General features: G+C 35.1%; 1 protein-coding gene across 6 annotated transcripts; it reads left to right on the top strand.

Annotated features, from left to right (window-relative positions):
• Positions 1-4,951: 4,951 nt before the first annotated feature.
• On the top strand, positions 4,952-11,514 carry LOC127264876 (rho GTPase-activating protein 5-like). 6 transcript variants are annotated; one of them, XM_051294442.1, is made up of 7 exons: positions 5,155-5,270; positions 5,368-5,400; positions 5,763-5,942; positions 7,375-9,813; positions 10,084-10,204; positions 10,314-10,433; positions 10,565-11,514. In XM_051294442.1, exons 4-7 carry the CDS (start codon positions 9,404-9,406, stop codon positions 11,318-11,320), a joined length of 1,407 nt encoding a protein of 468 aa, XP_051150399.1. In that variant the 5' UTR covers positions 5,155-5,270; positions 5,368-5,400; positions 5,763-5,942; positions 7,375-9,403; the 3' UTR covers positions 11,321-11,514. The 6 variants fall into 6 exon arrangements, with proteins under 6 accessions (XP_051150400.1, XP_051150395.1, XP_051150394.1 ...); XM_051294443.1 differs by lacking the exons at positions 5,155-5,270; positions 5,368-5,400 and adding an exon at positions 4,952-5,074; XM_051294438.1 differs by lacking the exons at positions 5,155-5,270; positions 5,368-5,400 and adding an exon at positions 4,956-5,121 and having other exon boundaries at positions 5,763-5,921.
• The last annotated feature ends 13,643 nt before the right edge of the window (positions 11,515-25,157 follow it).

Here is a 25,157-nt window from a genome sequence, read left to right as displayed (position 1 = left end):
CCTTCAAGAATGTAAACAATGCCTCCTTAGGGGACATATCTGGTACCTCCAAAAATAGATTGGAGAACTTCTCGATGTACTCCTTCAAGTGACCCTCTCGATGCTCCAGCCGACGAATTGTACACCATGCCTCCTCCTCTGCATCGGCCGGTGCAAATTCTGCCTTAAGTTCATACTTGAATATTCTCCAAGTCGTGATGCCTCCCTAATTTCCATGCATCCCCTTATACCGCCTCCACCATGTATGGGCCAAGCCCTTTAGGAACCGAGATGCCGTTTGGATTTTGGCTTAATCTCCCATGATGTTAGAATCCTCGAGGTATTTCTCCATATCATAGAGAAAATCATCCACAACTCGAGTCTTTCACTCCCTGGCATAACTCTCCAGGCACGGTGTATTCCTCTTTGGGGCTGCCGAGGCAACCCTAATCTATCTCCTCGTTTGGAGTTCGGCTAGTGCTACCCTTAACATTGCCAACTTATCTTGAATACTCAAAGGTTTCGCAACCTTGGCTTTCTCCAGCATCGCGATCTGGACCTTGCACGCTGCCACTGTCTCATTCAGAGTGACCAGCGTCTCGGTAAGCTCCATCGTTGTCAGTTCCCGTTTTGGAGACTCCTCCCTCTCGGCATCGATCGCAACAAGTATCCCATTGCACAACTCACTGCCCTCGAGTTCGCAGATACGTGGTTCGCAGATCGCCGTCCAGCCCCCTTCTTCTTCCTTGGAATTTTTTTTTTTTCTCCAAAACTCTTCCTTTAGGTCTCTTTCTCTTAAGGTAAGTGAGATTAATCTTAGATAGATGATATGTTCTAATCCCTAAACCCCTTCTATTGATATTTTTTCAAAATTATTGTCAAATGGGTTTGCCCTAAAAGTGTTAGGTTTTGTCAATTTCTTCTAGAAAGTTGATTATAATGCCATCTAAGGCTTATGTGAAGATTATTATTGTATTTTAAATTAAAAATCGTACAATTTATGGGATGGGTTTAAAACCCTAGTTTTGCCCTAACCTAGTTATGATTTTTGGAAAAATATTTGCGATTATATTTAAATATTATGATTTTTTGGAGTTAGACCATGCCTATTGTGATTGACATATCATTCAAATGTTTATTTGGCGAAATAAAGAGATTATAGCAAACTTGTTGGGTCTAATATCCTACTTTTGATTGTTTAAATATTGACAATTGGAATATTTTGAGTTTAAAACACTCTTTTTGAAATTTGCTTAAGAGCATGTTGAGTATTTGGTCAAATTGGTAATTGAAATTACCCATCGAGCCCGATCAACTCGTCGATTGTTTGGATGATAAGGCATAGCCTTCCACCTCTGTGTCTTGCAAACACGTGAAGGTATACCAGTATTTTAGGATAACTAGCTAATCTTGAACTAGATCCCAAATGGGCTAGGTTGAGGGATCAAGATGGCGGGTTCCCTTTTTGGGTGATTCCGAGGTGCCCATTATTCACGATGAAAAGGTCTTTAGACCGCCATCCATGATGGAGGGATGAATTGCGTACAATCCCCTCTTGGTATATTATATTGGAGACTAGAGGGTTGTGAGCCGTTTGGCGCCCCTAGCAAACTAATAAATAAATTAACTTTCGTGTACATTTGGACTTCGAACTCTTATGTACATATTGTGGAGCTTTCCTTGAGGATTGTGTACCTATGCTTGTTATGTGTAACTATGTGATGTGAAAGTTGGAAAATTGGGTCGAGCTGGCCCTGATTAAGGCCTAGTGGAGTTTTCTTCGGGATGTGCTCATCATTATTATTTGAGAATGAAAAAGAGATATAATTGAGGCGCTAAAAGACTCGTGTGTGTGAGTTATCTTTATGTGATATGTGTCATCTTATTCAAATTACCTTCTTCAAATGATTTTGTGGCATTATACTGTATTGATTTATCTTCGATTAATTGCGCTTACTCAACCGTTGTGTTGACCCTCTTTCTACAAACCTTTTTGTAGGCAATGGTGTTTCCGTTATACCTAAATGATGCATTCACGTCATATGATCCATCGGGGGAAACTAGAACTACTTTATCTTCTACAATGCTTTTGAAATCCATTAATTATGTTTAAAAACTAATGCATTTTGAACTAATTTCCGACTTATGCTTTTGACTTGAACCTTATTTATTTAAATGATAAGCCGGTGCGCTTTAATTCTAAATCTCTATTTAGTTGTTTGTATTCATTGATTTTAGCCTTAGCACCACAATGTAGGGTTCATCGGTTGATGAATGAGCCTCCTGGTGTGACGTGGTGGTGACACTCCGGTTTGAGCCGGCTGGGATGTTACAGCTTCACCCTAGCCAACCTATTCTCAAATGATCCCATGATATCTGCAGACTAGTCCCTCGCGTTCCTCCGGCTTCGCCTCGGGACCTGGTTCTCAACATCGAACTCAACATTAAACTTGTCGGTCACCATCCCTTAAACGCAGCTCTGATACCACTTGTAACGGGCCAGATTGTTCCTCCTCGAACACCTTCCTATCGGCTTAGCAATTCCTCAACGCTCACGAGAAACTCGCTATAGCCTCGTACACGACTCCACTCTAAGCTAGAAAGCAAGAACACCACAAAATGCACCCGACAAAGAAGAGTGTATATTAGCTCTCTGAAAAGTGAAGTGAAGTACAACTGAGAGGTTCTCCCATATATATAGACACTCTAACGGACCGGGTCTAACATAGGCCAAAGCATATCCACACTCGAATAGACTATATCTATACGAGATACAAATAAAGATAGCTAAATAAGGAAATATGGATAAACTAAGTCTAATGCATAAATACCAACTTGGTCAAATAGGCGATCTTGGTATTTCTAAAATGTTCCAGAATATTCCAGAAGATTCCAGAACACTTCGGAAGGTTCCAGAACGTCTCGAAAGGGTATTAGTTAGCCTTTTTGTGTTTGCGCGCCGCGGGCCCCTCCGTGGCGCTTCTTGGAATTCTCCTCGGCAATCCTCGGCCAATGTTTCGGTCCGTGACATACAATACAATGTTAAAGTTAAAATGAACTATAAATTTTATTAGCTTTCGCAAACCAAATTCTGAATATTTACAAAAATGCGTTCCTAACAAGTAGGTTTTTCCTGTTACTAATTTAAATAAAATATATAATAACAAGTTCACTCAATCAGTCTGTCTTTTTATATCTTAAGACGTCCCTTATCATAAAAGTGTCATGCATAGTTGAATTAAATATGTTTCTAGAGCAATCTAAAATAAAAAAAATTAAAAAGAAAATCTATTTTGAGAAGTAAACATAAAATTTGTCACGATAAAAAAACAAAATGTAACCTCGCATTATCCACAAATAAGTATCATGGCATGCAAACAGTAAAACAATGCAACTATGTATATATATATATCAAAGTCAACAGTCGGAATAACTTCGATCCCATAAAAATGGGCTCACTAGACTATCGTCTACAAATAAAGACTTGATAATATAACAATCATCCGTTTATTTTCATAATGCATTAAATTACTTTTAAATTTATTTGGGTGTGTTTGTTTGGAGGTTTGGATTTTGAGTTGAGATTTGAATAGTAAAAATTTTGAATTTGAATAGTTGTATGATGTGATATAAATAGGTGTTGATGTGATATAAATAAGTGTTGATGTGATATTTTAAATGTAAAATTAATTTTTTGTATAATATAAAAAATAAGAAATAGGTGTTTGATTTAATATTTTTTGGATGAAAAAATTGGATGAATATTATATTTGAGGCAAAATTCACCCAAACAAACACACCCAAATTTCAGTCTTTGTTTTTTTTATTTCATTTTTCAATTCCAATAGCACTTTGTGTCATCTTTATTTCTAAAAATTTTCAGTGTTTAATTTACTCTAATTCATTCGTTGGTTTATTCGGACAACGCAACACGGTTTCGGATTCATTCTTTGAAGTCAAAGGACCATTAAATTTTTATCAGCTCAATTTGCTAAGCCGCCAAAAAAATTTTGATCGACAATAATAAATTTTGATTTTTTTTTGGTTTAGAAGTAAATATAAACAATTTATTTAAATTTTAATTTAAACAGTATTTTTTTTAAAAAAAATATTTTATAAAAAAATATTTTCTCTATAATAGTTAGTTACACGTGATTTTTATTATTTTTGCCTTTGTTTATTTAATTTTTTATTTATGATGTGGGAACCTTAGTATTCATCTACGATCGATTCGTCCGAACATAATAGCCCGCAAATTAGATCGATAAGGCAAGTCAGGTAATGCTAATCATATTATAATATATTAATATTAAAATTATTTTAAATTTTTACATCAATTATAAATATGCCGGTATATATTTTTATTAACTAATATTCCCTATGTCTAATTATTATGCAGTTTGGATGAATTTGTTTTTATATTAAATATAAAGAATTGTGACAATAATATAAAAAATAATATTTTATGTTAATTATTAATTTTTTTGGTAAATTGATAAAGTGTATATATTATATATATTATCTTAATATGTGTATACAATATATTTTTTTAATATTACATTTACAAGAAATTATATTGTTTAAATATAAACTCAATGTATCTTTTTTAGTATTTTTATTCGTTTTCCAAAATATCTATTAATTATATTTAAATATCAAAATATCATATTATTATTTTTAGTTTACTAGAAAAAATAATGGATACATTAAAAATATATAATTTTTGAGTTCCTAAATTGTGTAAAAATAAGAATTTAATAAGGATGTGATTAGTAAATAATTGAAAATATGAGTAAAATTAATTATAATATAATATAAATATTTATAAATTAAAATTAAGATAATACAAATTAATTATAAATTATACAAAAAATAAATAAATAAATAAAAATAAATATGACATAAAAAATATGTAAAGACATAAATGGAAAAACTGACATTATATTTGGATTAAAGTGAAAGAAGAGAGTTGGACGCAAATCCAGCATAGCGTCTGGGCATTAGAATCGGGCTTTCACTTCAGCCTTTCACTGTCTGTATATCATCGGGGCCTTCGGAAGGAATCGTCAATCCAACATTCCTAGTCCACAGTCGGGTATGCAGAATTTACAGTCGCTCTTCAATCGGACATACATCCAGACGGTGCGTGCGTTTCCTTGTTCCGTTGTTGAAAACGATCACACAACTACAGGTTCAGATCTGATCATCTGAACCGGCAAAATCGGAAACTCAATTTGACTATCAATGGTTATCATTTTCGATGCCAATATCAGAGATTAAATTCTTCTTCGGTGATCAAAGTGTCTTTGGAAATTTTGCTCATCATTTGTATAAAATTTGTTCTAAATATATGTAACCTGGGTTTTTTTCTTTTTTGTGGAACCGCAGCCGCTAAGTGCCCACTTAATCATTCAGTCAAATGTAAGAGAAGGAATTTCTAACTAAATTTTGCCATGAAAAAAATAAATGAATGACTTACATCGAAGGAATTAGTTCTGGATATATTACTACTTTGCTATTTCCTTTGCCAGGCCTGATTTCATCTGTTTTAACTTGGGATTCATATGTATATACGATGTAAATGTTATATACTTATTTTGTTGGATACTTTTATTGAATTTCATTGATTTGTTTTCGCCTCACTCTGTTGGTGACATTTTGCTGCTATATATCATCGTTTTAGTATTTTGCACTTAACTTACTGTTGCCTAGATATCTTGAGCTGAGCTGAGCTGCATTGTATTGTATTATATTGTGTAGTCCTAATGATGAACATGTTGCAGAGAACAGAGGTTTGGTGGACTGGTTCTATAACAATGGAGTGATAGAGAGGCTCAAATAAGCAACGGTTCAAAGAGGTTCCACCATCAAAAGGATCAAGGGATGAGTTGCAGATGCAAATGTTCAACAACCCTTTCTTACCATTGTAACTTAAGTACAAAGTTCGATTCGACAGATAAGTTGTGGGTGCATATTTTTGACATACTGTTTTGATTGCTAACTTGCCTTCAAGTTTTCTAGAATGTAGTGGTCTGTTGATAAATGTGATCAAATAATGTGGATGTGAAAGTCGAAATTGTTTCTGAGCATGATTTTGTGTGCTATGCTGAATGGTCGAAAGAATTATTTTATGGTCAGAAGTTAGTATTTTTCTCAGATTTTTTTCCTTTGCCGAATCAAATCTTTCTGAATATGATTATTTTATGGGGTAGGATGCATAATCCATGTATTCAGCCTTATTACATGTTCTTTATAATGGATTAAAACCCAAGATAAGTTGAGACTCTGAAATAAGTTAAGGGGTTGCTAAAGTAGGCATACCTAATTGATTCGTATTGCAATCCATTCGTGATATTAAATGTGTCTCTAAAGAACTTGTTATTCAATATAAGGGACATGGACCTGTGCAACTTTAGTTTGACAAGTGTTATTCTAGTTCTGGTTGTCTATTGTCTATGTGGGGAGGATTTGGTTTAAAGTGTAACTAATTGTTGGACCACGAACTAGTTTGGTGTTCCTATACAAGTGAAACAGTCTGGTAGCAGTCATTGTTCGAAGCCATACCGCGCTTTAATAGTGTTTTTGGATGTGAATTTTTTATATGAAAAACAAGCATTGCATGTGATGTTTTGATGGAAACTATAAGTTTTGGATTTTATGTTTCTATGTTGTGAGAAAATATATTTTACAATTGATTGTAGTATGTGAAAATGAGATTGAGAATATAAGCAAACATACGATAACTTATTTGGCATGAATCATTTCGTCAATGATGATTTGTTATTGAAGGAATTATATGGTTCTTTATTTTCTATTTGTGTGGATGATTCCTTCACCGCTTTGAAGCTTTCCAGTTAGCTTATTAGTAGATACTGTATTGAGGGTGATGAGTAAAATCATTTTATGAACACTCATGATATTCCACTTTTATAGTCATCTATTTCCCTTCGGGCTAGTCCTTTCTCATGTAGCTTTAAATAAATTTATGTAGTGATCAATTCTGTATAATAATATATAGGATGAGTGATAAGTTTAGTCTTTCATATGTATATATCTAAGGTAAAACCATTTTCAAGGTGTTTTTGTGCTTTGGATTTTATTTGGTGATGAATATATATATTGGCTAAAGGATATATTACATTTAAAGCTTTCAAAGGTATAAACTGCAGTTTCCAGAAACTCACATTCCCTACATCTACCGTATTTAATTCATTTTCTTTTGTTGTAATTCAATAAAACTTAATGTAAATCGGACGGTGGTTGGGGCGTTTGGTGTTTGGATGAGTTCATGAACGTAGTTGTCCGTCTTTTCGATTCTTGGTGGCTGCAAGAACTTTCAATTTCTATCAGCTTGCAAAGGTCAAGCTTACAATAATCTATTTGCTTGCATTGCAGGCCATCAGTGTTGCCGTTGTTGAAGCCCTCAAGCGAGTTACTAGAGCACAATATGTATGTATGTGTATGTACATGTGCTCTCATTCTAATTCAAGGCGATACACTGTATTATTGATGCTTATCGTTATTCCAATATTATCAAACACTTCACCGAAAGTGCTAGATCAGTTGAAATCCCTCAGAATAATACGTAGTTTCTTCAACGATTGCTTCCTAATGGTCAATGTTGTTTTCTCTGTTCCCTGCCTCCCTAGCATTATTTTAGTTTTGTTAACTGTCTCATTACATTTATGCAGTTAGTATTGATGCTTTTTCTTTATTTGAACGAAGCATCAAATTACTTAGTGTTTAGTTTTACATCTCACAACGGTAATAAGCTATTAAATCCTTTTCATGTGTGTCTTTGAGCTAACCATAGATCCAAGAATAATATTTTAAGTGTGTCCTTTTTCCTTGTACATTTTTTTGTTTTTGTTCCCCTTTCTTGTATTAGAATAACTTTCTTTATATCGCATTATTACAAGATACTTCACAAGTCATTTAATCATCCTTGATGACACACATGCCGGGGAAAATCCCAAATACTAATCTGCCAAATATTCCCACATGTTTGGTAGAAGAAAGGGATTCATTCCTTTGGCTTTTTCTTCTGAATTTTATATGTTTTCCAGCAACTCCATTCCACTTTATCTCTTTAATTTTTCTAACTTTCTGACTGTGCCCTTTAATCTTAATGATTCTAACATTCCCATAATATGTGAATTAATTTCTCCGAGGCTCCATAAAGTGTTTTCTGAACTACCCTTTTGCCATCACACACACTGAATCGGCCAAACAATGCACCCATGGTCTACAAGAAATCAATGCAGACCTATACAGGAATGTATGTATCTGATCTGTAAGTACACTCTTCACTTCACTTTGATGATCCTATGCAGCATGAATATTAAATTAAATATATTGTTTTTGAGATTTTGATGCATATATAGGTGATGCTATAACTCAGCCTAATCAGTGAACAATGGCTCCCTCCAAGGGGGACCACTCTTGCTGGTTTTTGTTTCTTTTTGTAATCAATTGGGGAATTGGACAGTGAAGTTGCAGCTGGTGGCTCCAGGCAACAAGATAACCTGTCATTGTTGGCATTATGTGCGTTGGATTAAAATAATAGTGCCTGGTTTTGGGGCAATCTTGCCTGCCTGTCATTCCCTTGTGTTTTGTGGATGCTGTGTAAGTGCAACCCACATCACACCCTCAATTCCAGCCTCATCCCATCTCTGGTTTCATGTGCCCTCTCAAGAACATGAACATGATATGATATATGAGATCCCTTAATATCTCCCTTGCATGATATGTTTTAGTTAGGGCTCCATGATTTAGATGCATTTGTTTTCTTTATTGTTTCATTATGCTATTAACCTATTTCTTGAGGGGTCCCGGGATCCCAACTCCAGGGTGGATCTACACGTCTCGTCTACTTGTGTTGATGGTGTGGATTCATCTTGGAGGTTGAGATCCTTAGCCTCCCCAAGAATCTTGGATCTTGAGATTTTAGATCAACTCTAAACTCCAATTTTAACTGCTCCTCCCCCTCCCCCCCCCCCCCCCCCCCCCTCTCTCTCTCTTTTCTCTCTCTCTAAAAGCTACCGCCCCAGCTTAGAAAGAGCAAACTATACGTTATGGTTTCAAGAAAAGCAAATGGGGGGATTAGGAGAAAGTGGCATAAAGGGATGTGAATCATGATGTCCAAGTCTCACCTTCTCCAAACCTTTGCTTGAATCAAACTCCACTCAACCTTAAATCCTCCCCATCCTCAAATTCTTCCCACAAATTGCACCTTAATCCCCACCAACCCATCATTACTAATCACACTAAAAAAACAACCAAAACTAAAACAAAAAACCTCTCCCCACCAAACTCCCTTCTCCCCCTCCCTAAAAACACCCAATCTTCAAGAACACACAAACCCCCATCCTCATCCCAATTCCCACCCTCACTCTCCATTTTTAAAGGGCTCCCAGAAAAAACAATGACCGAAATCCTCCACTCTCCACACCATTTGCCTTCCCCTTCAAGTTCTGCCAACTCACCCAATGATGGGCTATCCCAACAGACCTTCTTCAGCCATGGCCCCCTTATTAGGAGAAGCCCTGTAGCTCTTTACAGGAGAGGTTTCAGAAACGCTTCACAACTTGGAGGGGTTCAAATTAATGTTTTTGATGTTTTCTCCACTGTCTTGAGGAAATCTTTGGTGGGGTGCACAAGTGTGGGTGGGGTTGAGGAGCAAGTGCCGCAGCAGCAGCAGCAGCAGCTCATGGAAATTGGATCTCCCACAAATGTGAGGCATGTGGCTCATGTCACTTATGATAGATTCAATGGCTTTCTTGGCCTCCCTGTTGAGTTTGAACCTGAAGTCCCCAGAAGGCCTCCCAGTGCAAGGTCAGTATTTGTTCAATTGCTTTCTTGGCCTCCCTTTTTATGTTTGTGGTAATTTTGTTTTTATGTTTTTGTTCTCAAGTTGGTTGCTGCTTCTTTGAGATCTTAACTGTTGCATCTGTTGAAAATGTTTAGGAACAAAAATTTATACAACAGAATAAAACTCGTTTGTTCTTATGGATTTTAGTCCTGCATAAAGTTTTGCTTTTGGCCCTTGCTGTAATTAATGACTCCACATTGGCTTCATTGTCTTTATACCTCCATTTTTTTCAGCACAAGAGTCTTTGGAGTTTCAACAGAGTCCATGCACCTTTCGTTCGACTCCAGAGGTAACTGCGTGCCTACGATACTGTTGATGATGCAACGTCGATTGTATTCACAAGGCGGCTTGCAGGTAACACCATCTTCCATATATGTTTTCTGTGAAAAAACATATTTGATGAACCATATATGTGGAAGTGCTTGATTATGCATTTACTAGAGGTTTTGATTCGAATTCACAGGCTGAAGGCATCTTCAGAATCAATCCGGAGAACGGACAGGAAACATTTGTCAGGGAACAGCTGAACAATGGATTGATTCCAGATAATATCGATGTCCATTGCTTAGCAGGTCTAATAAAGGTATCGTATGTTGGCCTCTTCGTAAGATGATCCTAAGTTTGCTTGCCCAAATTCAGTAGTTAATTTTAGTTCTTGAATCGAATTTTTGTCTTTTTTTTTTCATGGATCCTGATGGTTTGATTCTTCTGTAGGCTTGGTTTAGAGAACTCCCAAGAGGGATATTGGATTCGCTGTCGCCGGAGCAAGTAATGCAGGCGCAATCAGAGGACGAGTGCACTCATCTCGTCCGTCAGCTTCCCCCGACAGAAGCAGCACTGCTGGATTGGGCAATCAATCTGATGGCTGATGTTGCCCAGCTGGAAAACATGAACAAGATGAACGCGCGCAACGTCGCCATGGTCTTCGCCCCCAACATGAGCCAAATGTCGGATCCTCTAACGGCGCTGATGTACGCTGTCCAAGTGATGAACTTTCTCAAGACCCTCATCGTCAAAACACTAAAAGAACGAGAAGATTCTGTTTTGGAAGCTCCTCCAACGACGCAGTCTGAGGAGCCATTGGATGACGACGGACATTGCAGTGTTTTGAAGCCAACGAAAGCAGAAGCTGACGAAGCAAGTGATGACAATGACAATGACAATGACGACGACGACAATGATGATGCAGTCAGTGTAGCCGAACAACCTCGGACAGCTGACCCTCCTTTGTCCAAGCCTGAAATAGACGACGAGACTCATACTTGTTCAGCTGACACGACAAATCGGAATGCTTCTCACAAGTCAAGTGGAAGAAGTCTGCTGAGAATCCACAGGGCGAAAACCGGGCAGTCGAGTGATGCAAATGGCGTCAAGAAAGGGTCGAGAAAGCATAATCTTCGATCCAACGAGGAAGTTAGCGCGATCCGGCACGAGAATTCACGCGCGGGACGAACGGAAGCCTGGAGATGAAGGTTCTTGTGGATGCATAACTGTTTCATGGAATGATGATCAACTGTGTATTGTAAAGTTCTAAATTTGAATCTGTGGATGATTATGCAGCTTATATATATATACATACATATCTATATTATTGAGTTCTTGAATTGATGATTGATGAACATTGTTACTTGTTAAGGTGTGTGCACATTGGATTTGTGTCTTTACACTTTTGCCATAATTTATGTGTTTGGGAACAACATATTTTGTTCAGAGATTTTAGTTTAAGTGTTCTTTTATGTTAAGTATTTTGTTTGTTGTGTGACTAAAATTGATAAATTTTTTCTTGAATAGGACGAAAATTGATAATTATAATATTAAATAGAACTAAAAATGATTTTTACTGAATAAAATATTTAATGCTATGATTTTTTAAAAAAATTATTATTGATAAGAATATATTTGCTATAGAGAAAGAATTGCAGAAAAATAATACTCCCTTTGCCCCTCCTTAAATATTTTCTATTATGTTTCATTTTAAAACAATTGTAATATTTTCTAATTTAGCAATTGTAATATCAACCTAACATAATTAATATTTTTACAATTTCTAACTATATTACATAAATATTATTATTTTTATATTTTATACAATAGAATATTTTTATGTATTATTACTTTTATATTATACAATAGGATATTTTTATCTTTACACTATAAATTAATATAATACTATAATTAAAAATCTATTTGCAAAAAAGCAAACAATGCGTTTTTCAATAAATTCAAATTATACCATGTGGGCAATTTTAATAATAATAATAATAAATTATTTTTATTCTAATAATTTAATTATTGTTGCTTTTTAATATTTGTAATTGTATTTTCTTTTAATTTTATATTGTAATATTTATGTGTAATATTATATTATGTATTATTTATGTTGTTTATTTATATATAATATAATATATTATGTAATAATTTTTGAGAAAAATCAAACCATCTTGAACCACCAATTCCCCCTTCCATTACCATATAATAAATTAAAAATTAAATAAATAGTACACGTAGGCATTAAAAAATAAATGTCGAAATTCAATTAAATATTATGCATTTTGGAATAAAATAAAATTTCAATAAAATAAATATATGATATTTAATTATGCACATATGTTAATTTTTGTACAATAAATATCAACTATTAATGCAAAAATCTGCTTAAAATGGAAGATATCGTACAAATATTATGTGCATAAATAGAGCCATAATAAATTTGACAGCAAAATAAATTAATCTTGTTAATAAATAAAGTATATAAATTAATATTTTCCGAAAAAGACAATTATATAAATATCTTGACGAGAAAGGAAAGCGTGCAATTAATCAAGACGCGCCATGTGGCACCATTCAAAAAGGAAGCCGAGGCTACCCCTCCCCTATAAATAGGAGCCATGGCCAGTTCATTCAAAACACCGAAGTTACATCGAGGATTCAAGTAAAAGAGTAAGTCTCTAGACTCTCTTTGTGTTGTTCTTCATGTTCTTCGTGTCCTTTGAAGCGTTCTTCTTCGAACGTCATTGATTTGAACAAATGATCCAATATTGGTTGACAAATCGATGAAGTTAACGTTCTTCGTGGTATGTCCGAGCCGGAGGAAGGATCAAAGCTCCCAAAGCCGTTGAGAAATTCGTCAAAGACAAGGAAAAGCATCTAAAGTTCATCCCAAAGCTTCAAGGTGTACGTCGCGTTCTTCGTCAAAAGCATCAACCAGACCCTCTTCAATCCAAAAGTTAAAGGAACACGCCGTCAAAAGTGTTATTGAGAACCAAATCCACCTCCTCAAACATCAAAGCCGCGGATCGTCTAAAGAAGACATCAAATCCAAAGCCGACGATCGAATTGCCCACACGGAGACCGAAGCTCTCCAAAAGGCGGAAAAGACAAACCAAAGATCAAAGCCGCGTATCATCCAAAGAAGACATCAAATCCAAAGCCGACGATCAAATCGCCCGCATGGAGACAGAAACTCTTCAAAAGGCGGAAAGGCAAACCAAAGATCAAAGCCACAGATCGTTTAAAGACAACATCAAATCCAAAGCCAATGATCAAATCGCCAACATGGAGACCAAAGCCCTCCGAAAGGCTGCAAATCCAAAGCAAAGATCAAATCGCGGATCGTCCAAAGAAGACATCAACTCCAAAGCCGATGATCAAATCGTCCCTCACGGAGACCAAAGCTATTCAACAGGCGGCAAAGCCAAACCAAAGATCAAAGCCGCGGATCGTCCAAAAAAGATATCAAATTCAAAGCCGATGATCAAATCGCCCATACGGAGATCGAAGCTCTTCAAAAGGCGGAAAAGACAAACCAAAGATTAAAGCCACAGATCATCCAAAGAAGACATCAAATCCAAAGCCGATGATCAAATCTCCCACACGGAGACCAGAGTCCTTCAAAAGCGGCGAAACCAAACCAAATATCAAAGCCTCGGATCGTCCAAAGAAGACATCAAATCCAAAGTTGAGGATCGAATCGCCCACACGGAGACTAAAGCCCTCCAAAAGGCGGCAAAGCCAAATCAAAGATCAAAGCCGCGGATCGTCTAAAGAAGACATGAAATCCAAAGCTAATGATCAAATTGCCTACACGGAGACCAAAGCTCTCCAAAAGGCGGAAAAGCCAAATCAAATATCAAAGTCTCGGATCGTCCAAATAGGACATCAAATCCAAATCCGACGACCAAATCACCTGCACGGAGACCAAAGCCCTCCAAAGTCCGGCAAAATCAAACCGAAGAACAAATCTCTTCGGATCAAAAAAGCCATCGAAAATCAAGTTGGAAAACAAATCGACCCGGAAGGAGAATCAAAGGACCCGCTTTAAATCCAAATAAAATATAATTTGTACAAATTTTGTATTTATAAAAAATAATACAATTTTTTGTCCACGGATTTTTGTCACGCCCAGTGGGACCTCTCTACATTTCATCTCTCTTTCCGACGAACTTTCAACAACAAATGGCTTCCTACAATATCAAGACGTCCAACGTTGCGTCGAAAGCTGCTCAAGCCGCTGCCGCCAAAGGAGTCGTTGCATCCATCGCATCAAAAAACTCAAGTGCTTCGACAAAAGTTGGAATGACAACATAGAGCATGACCAAAAGAGCATTGTTGGTCTCTGAAGACATTCCTCCAAAAATCACAGAGCAAATTCCACTCTACGAAGAAGACGACAGCTTCAAGAGTACTGCCACCCTCAACAAACTGCAAGTCATTCAACCGCATCAAGCTCTGCTCCGGTGATGACTACCAAAGTTTCAAATATTGAGGACCCAAAGACCGCGGATCAAAGTCTACTCTGCAAGGAAGATCAAACCTTCAAAGGCACTTTCATGCCACCTACTCATCGGCCAATTTCAAGTCATTCAACCGCATCAAGCTCTGCTCCGGTGATGGCTATCAATGCTTCAAATTTAGAAAACCAATTTGCAGCATTGGCCAAAATCGTTGAAGCGATGTCTCAACACATGCAACAACAAGACGCCCTCATCGAAAAAATTCTCACAAAGTTGGACAAAGCTAAAGAAGCCGGCCATGCAACCGAAAAGCAACTATCTTTCCCAGCGGTCCAAAATAAAACAACAACATTTGTGGAGCAACGTCATGGTAAAGAAAAAGTGGCGGAACCAAATCCATTTCAAGGATCATCAAACTCGTTCATCCATATATCCCAACTTGACAAATACATCAAGAGGGCAATCAAAAGAGAAATCGAAGGGAGTTCAAGGCTGACGCGCACTTACGCTAAGCCTTATACTGCAAGGATTAACGCTCTCAAAATGCCAACAGGCTATCAACCACCAAAGTTTCAACAATTTGACGGCAAAGGCAACCCAAAGCAACATATAGCGCACTTTGTCGAGACATGCAACGATGCTGGAACATATGGAGACCTCATAGTCAAACAATTTGTGTGGTCACTAAAAGGCAACGCCTTCGACTGGTACATCGACTTAGAGGCTGGTTCCATCGACAATTGGGAGCAATTGGAGTAGAGTTCTTGAACCAGTTCTACAACACAAAGAGAACCGTCAGCATGACCAAACTCACCAACAACCGCCAATGAAAGGATGAGCCAGTAATTGAATACATCAAATGTTGGAGAAGTTTAAGTCTCAACTGCAAATACCATTTTTCTGAGGCTTCCGGCATGAAATGTGTATTCAAGAAATGCAGTGAGGCTTGAAATATATCCTACAAGGGATCCGAACCCATAGTTTTTTAAGAACTCGCCACTCGCGCTCATGATATGGAATTGAGCATGATGACTAGTGGAATATATGAACCGCCTACCCAAGATCTCTTAGACGACGAGAAATATAACACTTCAAATAGTGAGGGCAATCATACCTACAATACTCCTGGAAACGAGGATAAACTTTTTACAACACTTATGGAAATGAGGATAAACTTTCTTCAATCTCCTGAAAACGAGGATAAACTTTCTATAATCTCCTCGAAATGAGAATAAACTTTCTATAATCTCCTCGAAACGAGAATAAAATTTCTAAAATCTCCTGGAAACGAGGATAAACTTTCCTCACACTCTTGGAAACGAGGATAAACTTTCTACAATCTCATGGAAACGAGGGTAAACTTTCTACAGCCTCCTAGAAATGAGGATAAACTTTCTGTAACCTCCTGGAAACGAGGATAAACTTTCTTCAATCTTCTGGAAACGAGGATAAACTTTCTTCAATTTCTGAAAATGAGGATAAACTTTTTGCAATCTCCTGTACACGAGGATAAACTTTCTTTAGCCTTCTAGAAACGAGGATAAACTTTCTTCAATCTCCCGAAACGAGGATAAAATTTCTACAGCCTCCTAGAAACAAGGATAAACTTTCTACAGCCTCCTAGAAACGAGGATAAAGTTTCTACAAAACTCCTTAACACGAGAATAAACTGTTTAACAAAAATAAAAAAATTCAATTTGTTTCGAACTACGTTATTACTTTATTCCTTCACCGGATATGTAAGAAACTTAGAATATAACTCTGAGTTCAGTCAATTATGTCAGAAAAAAAAAGTCCAAAAAAATCGGGCTTAAAAAAAATGATTTGGACTAAAAAAAAAATCTTGTCCAAAAAAGAAAAAACAAAAAATAAAGGAAAAAGCCCTTTGAAAAAAATATTGACTAAAAAAATACAAAAAAATGATAGCCATAAAAAAAATAGAATTTCAGTCCAAAAAATAGACTAACTTGATATTTCGAGACTTATTCAAGCTTTAAAAGTTTTGCGTTAGCTTAAACAAGTCTCGATGGGACATTTTGTAGGCATTAAAAACTAAATGTCTAAATTCAAATAAATATCATGTATTTTGAAAGAAAATAAAATTCCAATAAAATAAATATATATTATTAATTATGCACATATATTAATTTGTGTATAATAAATACCAAACTTTAATGCAAAAATCTACTTAAAATGGAAGATAGCGTACAAATATTACGAGCATAAATAGAGCCATAATAAATTTGGTAGCAAAATAAATTAATCTTGTTAATAAAAGAAGTATATAAATTAATATCTTTCGAAAAAGGCAATAATATAAATATCTTCGCGAGAAAGGAAAGCGCACAATCAAATCATTCAAGAATGGAAAACGACATCTTATGGAAAAGAAAAGATTATAAAATCTTCTTATTGGCCAATCAAGACGCGCCATGTGGCACCATCCAAAAAGGAAGCCGAGGCCACCCCTCCCTTATAAATAGGAGCCATGGCCAGTTCATTCAATACATCGAAGTTACATCGAGGATTTAAGCAAATGGGTAAGTCTCTAGACTCTCTCCGTATTGTTCATCATGTTCTTCGTGTCATTCGAAGCGTTTTTCATCGAAAGTCACTGATTTAGACAAATGATCCAATATTGGTTGACAAATCGATGAAGTTAACATTCTTCGTCGTATGTCCGAGCCGGAGGAAAGACCAAAGCTCCCAAAGCCGTTGAGGAATTCGTCAAAGCCAAGGAAGAGCATCCAAAGTTCATCCCAAAGCGTCAAGGTGTTTGTCGCGTTTTTCGTCAAAAGCATCAACCAGGGCCTCTTTGATCCAAAAGTCAAAGGGACACGCCGCCAAAAGTGTTATGGAGCACCAAATCCACCTCCTCAAAGATCAAAGCCGCGGATTGTCTAAAGAAGACATCAAATCCAAAGCCGACGATCGAATCGTCCACATGGAGACCGAAGCTCTCCAAAAGGCGGAAAAGGCAAACCAAGGATCAAAGCCGCAGATCGTCTAAAAAAGACATCAAATCCAAAGCCGACGATCAAATCGCCAACATGGAGACCAAAGCCCTCCGAAAAGCTGCAAATTCAAAGCAAAGATCAAAGCTGCGGATCGTCCAAAGAAGACATCAAGTCCAAAGCCGACAATCAAATCGCCCCCCACGGAGACCAAAGCTCTTCAAAAGGCGGAAAAGCCAAACCAAAGATCAAAGCCGCGGATCATCCAAAAAAAACATCAAATCCAAAGCCGATGATCAAATCGCCCACACGGAGATCGAAGCTCTTCAAAAGGCAGAAAAGACAAACCAAAGATTAAAGCCACGGATCATCCAAAGAAGACATCAAATCCAAAGCCGATGATCAAATCGTCCACACGGAGACCAAAGTCCTTCAAAAACGGCAAAATCAAAGCAAAGATCAAAGCCTGAGATCGTCCAAAGAAGACATCAAATCCAAAGTCGACGATCAAATCGCCCACACGGAGACTAAAACCCTCCAAAAGGCGGCAAAACCAAATCAAAGATCAAAGCCGCGGATCGTCTAAAGAAGACATTAAATCTAAAGCTAAAGATCAAATTGCCTACACGGAGACCAAAGCTCTCCAAAAGGCGGAAAAACCAAATCAAATATCAAAGTCTCGGATCGTCCAAATAGGACATCAAATCCAAATCCGACGATCAAATCACCTGCACGGAGACCAAAGCCCTCCAAAGTCCGGCAAAATCAAACCAAAGACCAAATCTCTTCGGATCAAAGAAGCCATCGAAAACCAAGTTGGAAAACAAATCGACCCGGAAAGAGAATCAAAGGACCCATGTAGAGAATAGGACCCGCTTTAAATGCAAATCAAATATAATTTATACAAATTTTATGTTTATTAAAAATAACATAATTTTTTGTCTCCAGTACCAACTAAAAAAAACTAAAATGAATGGATCAAAGTACAATTTTCAAAAGTTTTTATAAAAGAATGGAAGAAGCTGTCTTCCGCCATTTTATAGGAAGAATGGGGACGATCAAAGAAGTTTTCCTCCATATATGACATATTTTTCCATTTATGACGACGGTTGAAATTGCACTTAGTAACTAGTTAAATCAAATACTGAATTTAAATACAAAAAATAAATTATAAAAAATATTGAGAGTGTGTTTGCTTTCTATTCAAAACCAAAGTCTAGAAAAACAACTGTAGCGTACATGATGAAAACAACAATAGTGAAGATAAACTTCGATATGTTTAGATATTAATATAGTCTAGATTAAATATAATCATGTAATAAAAAATAACTAAATAATAATAAAAATATATAAATATAGTAATATTCTTAATTTTTTATACCAATAATAATTACTTATGTAATTCTTTGCTCGTTGACCGGTTACATGTAATAATGTGGAAATATATTTTTTTAACTTATGTACTTTTCAGTATAAAAAATATATGAGCAAAATAGTTTTTTTTTTCTTTTTTCACTACAAGATAAAGTATTGATAAAAGTATGTAGAAAATTAGAGAAATATTTTTCTTGTTTCAATATAGTATGTGTCATTGCACTGTCAATGAAATACATATTTGCATCATTTTTATTGGCATCTATTTAACCTTCAAATATAAATAAATGTTGAATTAATAAATATTACAAAATGCATTAAAAAAAGGTAATATGCGATAATTTAAATATTAAAAAATATAAAATATGTAAAATGACATAATATGTCTGTCATTAGGGGTTTGCTGGATCTACGACAAAATCCGCTATATCAATATGCGTTGTGTCATAATCCAAAAGATCATCATCGGGGTCGTCATCATTATCAATGTGATTAATCTCGATCTTCTTCCCCTTTTTCTGTACTGAGGCTTGATAAAGATCGGCTAGGTATTTGGTTGTTCTGCAGGTATTAGTCCAATGGCCTTCAATGCCACACCGATTACAAATGTCGATTTGTCTCTTTCCTTGTTTAGCCTTTTCGGCTATATCCTCATATTGGGGTTTACTTTACTTCCTCTTAATGTCAAAACCGGGGTGATTGTAAGGGGTATATCGACCGCATTGACTCTCACGATCGCGACCACATCCACGGCCTCTACCATGTCCTCGGCCTCGTTCAGAAAATGTCACGTTCACTTCAGGGAACGGACTGGGACCAATGGGCCGGGACTGATGAGTTTTCATCAGTAACTCATTATTTTGCTAAGCTAATAAAAGACATGCTATGAGTTGTGAGTATTTTTTAATTTTTTTTTTCACGATACTGTTATTGTAGCACAACATTAGAAGCATGAAAGGTAGAGTGAGTCTTCTCCAATTTATCATTCTCAGTAACAATTTCTCCGCAGAGTTTCAACTGAGATGTAATCCGATGGATAACAGAGTTGTACTCTGTAACAGTTTTTAAATCCTGCAATCGCAGGTTAAGCCAATCATGTCGGGCTTTCGGGGGAGTGATATATTTCAAGTGCCCAAATCTCTCCCTCAATTCATTCCACAAATCAAGTGGATCTTTCACCGTCAAATATTCGAACTGTCAAGGAATGTCCAGATGGTGACGAATGAAAAATAATAGCCTTGGTCCGATCTTGGCTTGTAGCCGTATTTTCACTGGCAATTGTATGAACAAGGCCAATAGAAAGTAGATACATTTCTACATTCAGGGACCAAGTCAGAAAATTATTGTCGGTGAGAGACTAAGGTTTAAAAAAAAAATTTGCAAGATTTTTCATATTGTAGAAAATAGATAATATAGATATTATAAAAATAAAACTTACCAAAAATAAAATAGGCAAGAACCTTCTTATTGATAACGTGTTATATAATAAATATTTGTAAGTATAAACATATATATATATATATGTATATGGTGGATGTATGAATATATGTAATATGTAAATATGTAATGATGTATAACTATATATATGTATGTGTATGATAGATAAGTGATGTGATCGATGTGAAGCGCTATTAAGTGATAGTAATGAGAAGTGAGTAAAGTGACGGAGAGAGAGAGAATAATTAAAACAAATCTTGTCGTATTCTTTTATTTCATTGCAGCATACATATATATAGACATGTTTGACCAATAACAAATATCCACACATTTGTCTATGATATATCGATAAATCAGTATATCGACACTATGTATATCATATGTGTATATATAACACAAAAATAACTAAATAAACTAAAGGGGTTGGGATGGATGGGGCAAAGGGGGCTGCACCTTACCCTTTAACAGATCCGTCCCTAATTACAGCATAAAGATATGTAGTTTGTGGTGATATATTTTTTATTATAATTTTAAAAAATCTATTTCTTTTGTTCCACTCCAAAGTTATTTTTTAATAAATTAAACAATAATAATATTTTATTAATTAGTTAAATTATGTAAGATATTTTTGACATTTTTGCCCGTTGACTTTATATATAAAATAATTATAATAGTATGTTTATAATTTAGATAAAAATTAAAAATTATTTTGATATTAATGTATAATTATTTTTACTAAAATAGGAAAGAGATACTGTAAAGTAGAACAGAAGAAATATTTGTTAACATAACGAACAGTTTCGCAATAATCAAAATCCAACCAGAAAAATTTTTGTCCACATCATTTTATTGGGAGTTTTTTACAATTTATTTTTTCGACAATTCTTATAATAAAGTGACTAAATAAACCAATTTACGGAAAAGAAAAAAAAAAAGGAAAAAAAGAGAGGTAAGAATACTGTTTTGCTAGTTTTTAAAATCGTAATCTAATCTAATTTTGTTATATAAGTTAACAACAATCATTAATTTATATCCGAATTTTAGAAAATTGTTGAATTTGTTATATATAAATGAATCTAACCGGTTCTTATTCAAGGAAATAAAACTATTTCTAACTAAAGTTATGGAGCATTATTTGGAGTTTTAATTAAAATACATCTAATTACTTTATCCGTAATTTTTATCCAATTACTTGAATAGAAAAAATTATTCCTAGTACTGCAAGATAAAAAAATTAAATAAAGTGGCACCTTCTCAAATATCAAAATTCTGGGAAAAAAAATTGGTGATCATATTTCTTGGGGTGTTTCTGCGATTTTTTTCCGATGATATTTATAAATTATTGACTGTGTTATTTAATTGGCGCAAACACAAAAATTCTTTTTTATATAGTATTTTTTTTTAAAAATCATAATTCAATCTAATTTAATTCATAAGTTAACAAGAATCAATTATATCTGAATTTTAGGAAAATATGGGAATGAAAACATAATTACAATATGTTTGTATAAAACTATATTATTGTTAAAATCAATTATTATATAACTCTTCGTTTATGCCGTAGTAATTTTTTTGTTTCTCTTTATCTTTGGATTCTTATCTTAGAATCCGGGCGTAATCTTGAAGTGAAGAATAAAATTCAAATGGGTTCGTTTTCCAATGTTTTTAGGATTTTATCTATTTCACTTTTTTAAAAATTGGTAAAAAAAATCAAGTCATCAATGGAAAGAGAGGGATTCGAACCCTATGTATGACTAACTCGTACAACGGATTAGCAATCTGACGCTATAGATGATTGTGCAAAATTAATTGAGGACTTTGGAAAAACAATGATATTTCTCCTGAAAGAGTAAAACTTGATATCGAAAATGTACTATATTCTAGAAAATCTCGAAGATATTTACTGAATTTTAATGATATTTGTAGAAATGAATATCATATTGAAACATCAACCGAGACAAATAATGAATGTTTTTTTATTAAAAAATTCATTGATTGACACAAATTTATATTAGAAAAATTGTCTTAATGTCTTCCGGATTATATTACACAAATATTAATACAGTTGAAACATATCTGGTAGACCAAAAGTCTACAGATTTTATAATTTGATATGACCAATTTGGGTATTCAAGTAATATTATAATGAGAAAATTTTTAGAAAATACCCCTTACCATAATTTGAAAAATAAAAGGCTATTAAATACAAATAAATTGAAATGTGTTGGTTGCTCAAAATAGAAATTAATAACTAGACTATCACCAGCAAAAGTTGGAACTGAATCCCCTGTATTTTTAGAACGAAGTCAGGGTGATATATGTGGGTCACTAGATCCACTATGTAGACCATTCATATATTTTATGGTACTTATTGATGCATCTACTAGATGGTCTCATGTATTTTTATTATCCATCCGCAATTTGATATTCGCTTTGTTGTTTGCTCAAATAATTAAAATATGAGCACAATTTCCAGATCACCAAATAAAGAAAATTCGTCTTGATAATGCTGGTGAATATTTATCAAAGACATGTGATGATTACTGCATGTCTGTTGAGATTGATATTGAGCATCATATACCGTATGTACATACTCAAAATGGTTTAATTGAATCGCTTATAAAGGTGTTGCAATTAATTGCAGAACCTATGTTGATGAAATATAAATTTTCAGTATCTATTTGGGGACATGCAATTATCCATACAATAACATTAATAAAATTAACACCGACAAGCTATCATAGCTATTCCCCATTACAATTGGTGTACAATGAAAAATCCAACATATCATTTTTGCAAACATTTGATTGCACAGTTTATATCCCAGTAGCACCGCCCCAACTCATAAAAATGGGACCCTAACGGAGATTGGGGATATATGTCGGGTATGAATCACCATTTATTATTAAATATTTTGAACCATCAACTGATGATTTACTTACATCTCGATTTGTTGATTTTCATTTTACGAGTCTCATTTCCCGACATTAGGGGGAGAAACTGATCAATTGAAAAAGAAAATTACTTAAAAAATACCTTTTAATTTTCTTGATCCTCGTAATAGCCAAAGTGAATTAGAAGTGCAACGAATTTTACATTTGCAGCGAATAGCACATCATTTATCTGATGTTTTTTGTGATGCTAGCAAAGTCATGAGATCGTATATAGTTGCAAATAATGCACTGGCTAAAATTATTGTCCTTGAGGAGAAAATACAAAGTGCTAGTGAATCAAATACACGTCTGAAGCGTGGCAGACCTTTAGGTTCCAAAGATAAGAATCCTCGAAAGAAAAGAGTAACAAATAGAAGGGTTATGGATAGTGAATCGAATGCACGTCTGAAGCGTGACAGACCTTTAGGTTCAAAATATAAGAATCCTCGAAAGAAAAGAGTAACAAATGAAAGGGTTATGGATAGTGAATCAAATGCACGTCTGAAGTGTGGCAGACCTTTAGGTTCCAAATATAAGAATCCTAGGAAAAAAAAAGAGTAATAAATGAAAAGGTTATGGATAGTGAATCGAATGCACGTCTGAAGCGTGGCAGACCTTTAGGTTCCAAAGATAAGAATCCTCAAAAGAAAAGAGTAAAAATTAAAGGGTTATAGATTTGAATGTATATCAAAAGCCTCATGAAACAAGTCGTAACATGGATCAAATTCCTAATGAATTTCCTGAAGAAGTTGAACCAGATATAATTTCTCCTGAAGAGAATGATGTTATTGAAAATTCAATAAATTGAGTTACTACTCGAAAGCATTTGAACTGAAAGGATATAATTTTCGATAATGCTTTTGCATATAATGTAGCACTTGATTTAATGGAAGATGACGAGGATCTTAAACCTAGTTCAGTTAATGAATGTCGAAAGAGAAAATATTGGCCAAAATGGAAAGATGCGATCCAGTCTGAATTAAATTCACTCGCAAAACGAAAAGTTTTTGGACCCATTGTTCAAAAATCTGAAGGTGTTAAGCCTGTTGGTTATAGAACTAAGTCTCAGACTGACTATATATTTACTTGTGGCAGTACTGTGGTATCGTGGAGATCCACTAAACAAACATTAACCGCAACTGTAATACCCCTAGTTGGCTCATACTGGAAATGCTACCGCCACATTGCATCATGAGGTCGTCATCTCCTACTTTGGGCCCCACAATACAGTGTTAAGGCTAAAATTAACCATAAAAGCGCATTATTATATAACAATATCAGATTTATGAATATTTACAAAACATACTCCTAAACAAGAGGTTTTTCCGTTTAAAAATTTACATATAATACAATAGATGTAAGTTCACTCACTTAGCCCGTCTTTCAATATCCCGAGACATTCCCTGTCCCGGAGATGCCATGCATACCTGAAACAAATATTTTTCTTAAAAGCAATCTAGAATTAAATCCATTTTAAGAACTAACGTGAAATATGCAATTTCATGCCTTTTTAAAATAAAGTTTAATTCCCGTCAATTATAAAATATGTGTCATGTCATGCCAAGAGTGAAATGATGCAACAAAGATATCAAACTCGACAACAATGCACATGCACATATATATATCCGCTGAAGTAAGCAGCCGGAATAACCTCGGCTCCATAATAATGCGCTCACTACATCTGTCTAAGTGAGCAGCCGGATTAACTTCGGCCCCGTAATAACAAGCTCACTAAACCATCATCAATAAATAGCCGGAAAATCCTCAGCTCAAGGATGGACTTGATAAACCCATAATAATATAACGGTCATCCGGTCACTTCCATATACCCACCATACGACTCCCACAATCAATACATGAATAGCCGAACGTTGTC

This window comes from Andrographis paniculata, unplaced genomic scaffold (assembly GCF_009805555.1).
Source record: "Andrographis paniculata isolate CXL003 unplaced genomic scaffold, ASM980555v1 Contig71END, whole genome shotgun sequence".
NCBI lineage: Eukaryota > Viridiplantae > Streptophyta > Magnoliopsida > Lamiales > Acanthaceae > Andrographis > Andrographis paniculata.
This window is presented reverse-complemented; position numbering and strand designations above follow the sequence as displayed.

What these genes read in the sequence shown, in the direction of transcription:
- LOC127264876 (XM_051294443.1), top strand. Translation starts at nt 9,404, where the DNA reads ATGACCGAAATCCTCCACTCTCCACACCATTTGCCTTCCCCTTCAAGT. An exon ending in AGAAGGCCTCCCAGTGCAAG is followed by an intron (nt 9,814 to 10,083) that starts GTCAGTATTTGT and finishes CATTTTTTTCAG; the next exon opens with CACAAGAGTCTTTGGAGTTT. An exon ending in ATTCACAAGGCGGCTTGCAG is followed by an intron (nt 10,205 to 10,313) that starts GTAACACCATCT and finishes TCGAATTCACAG; the next exon opens with GCTGAAGGCATCTTCAGAAT.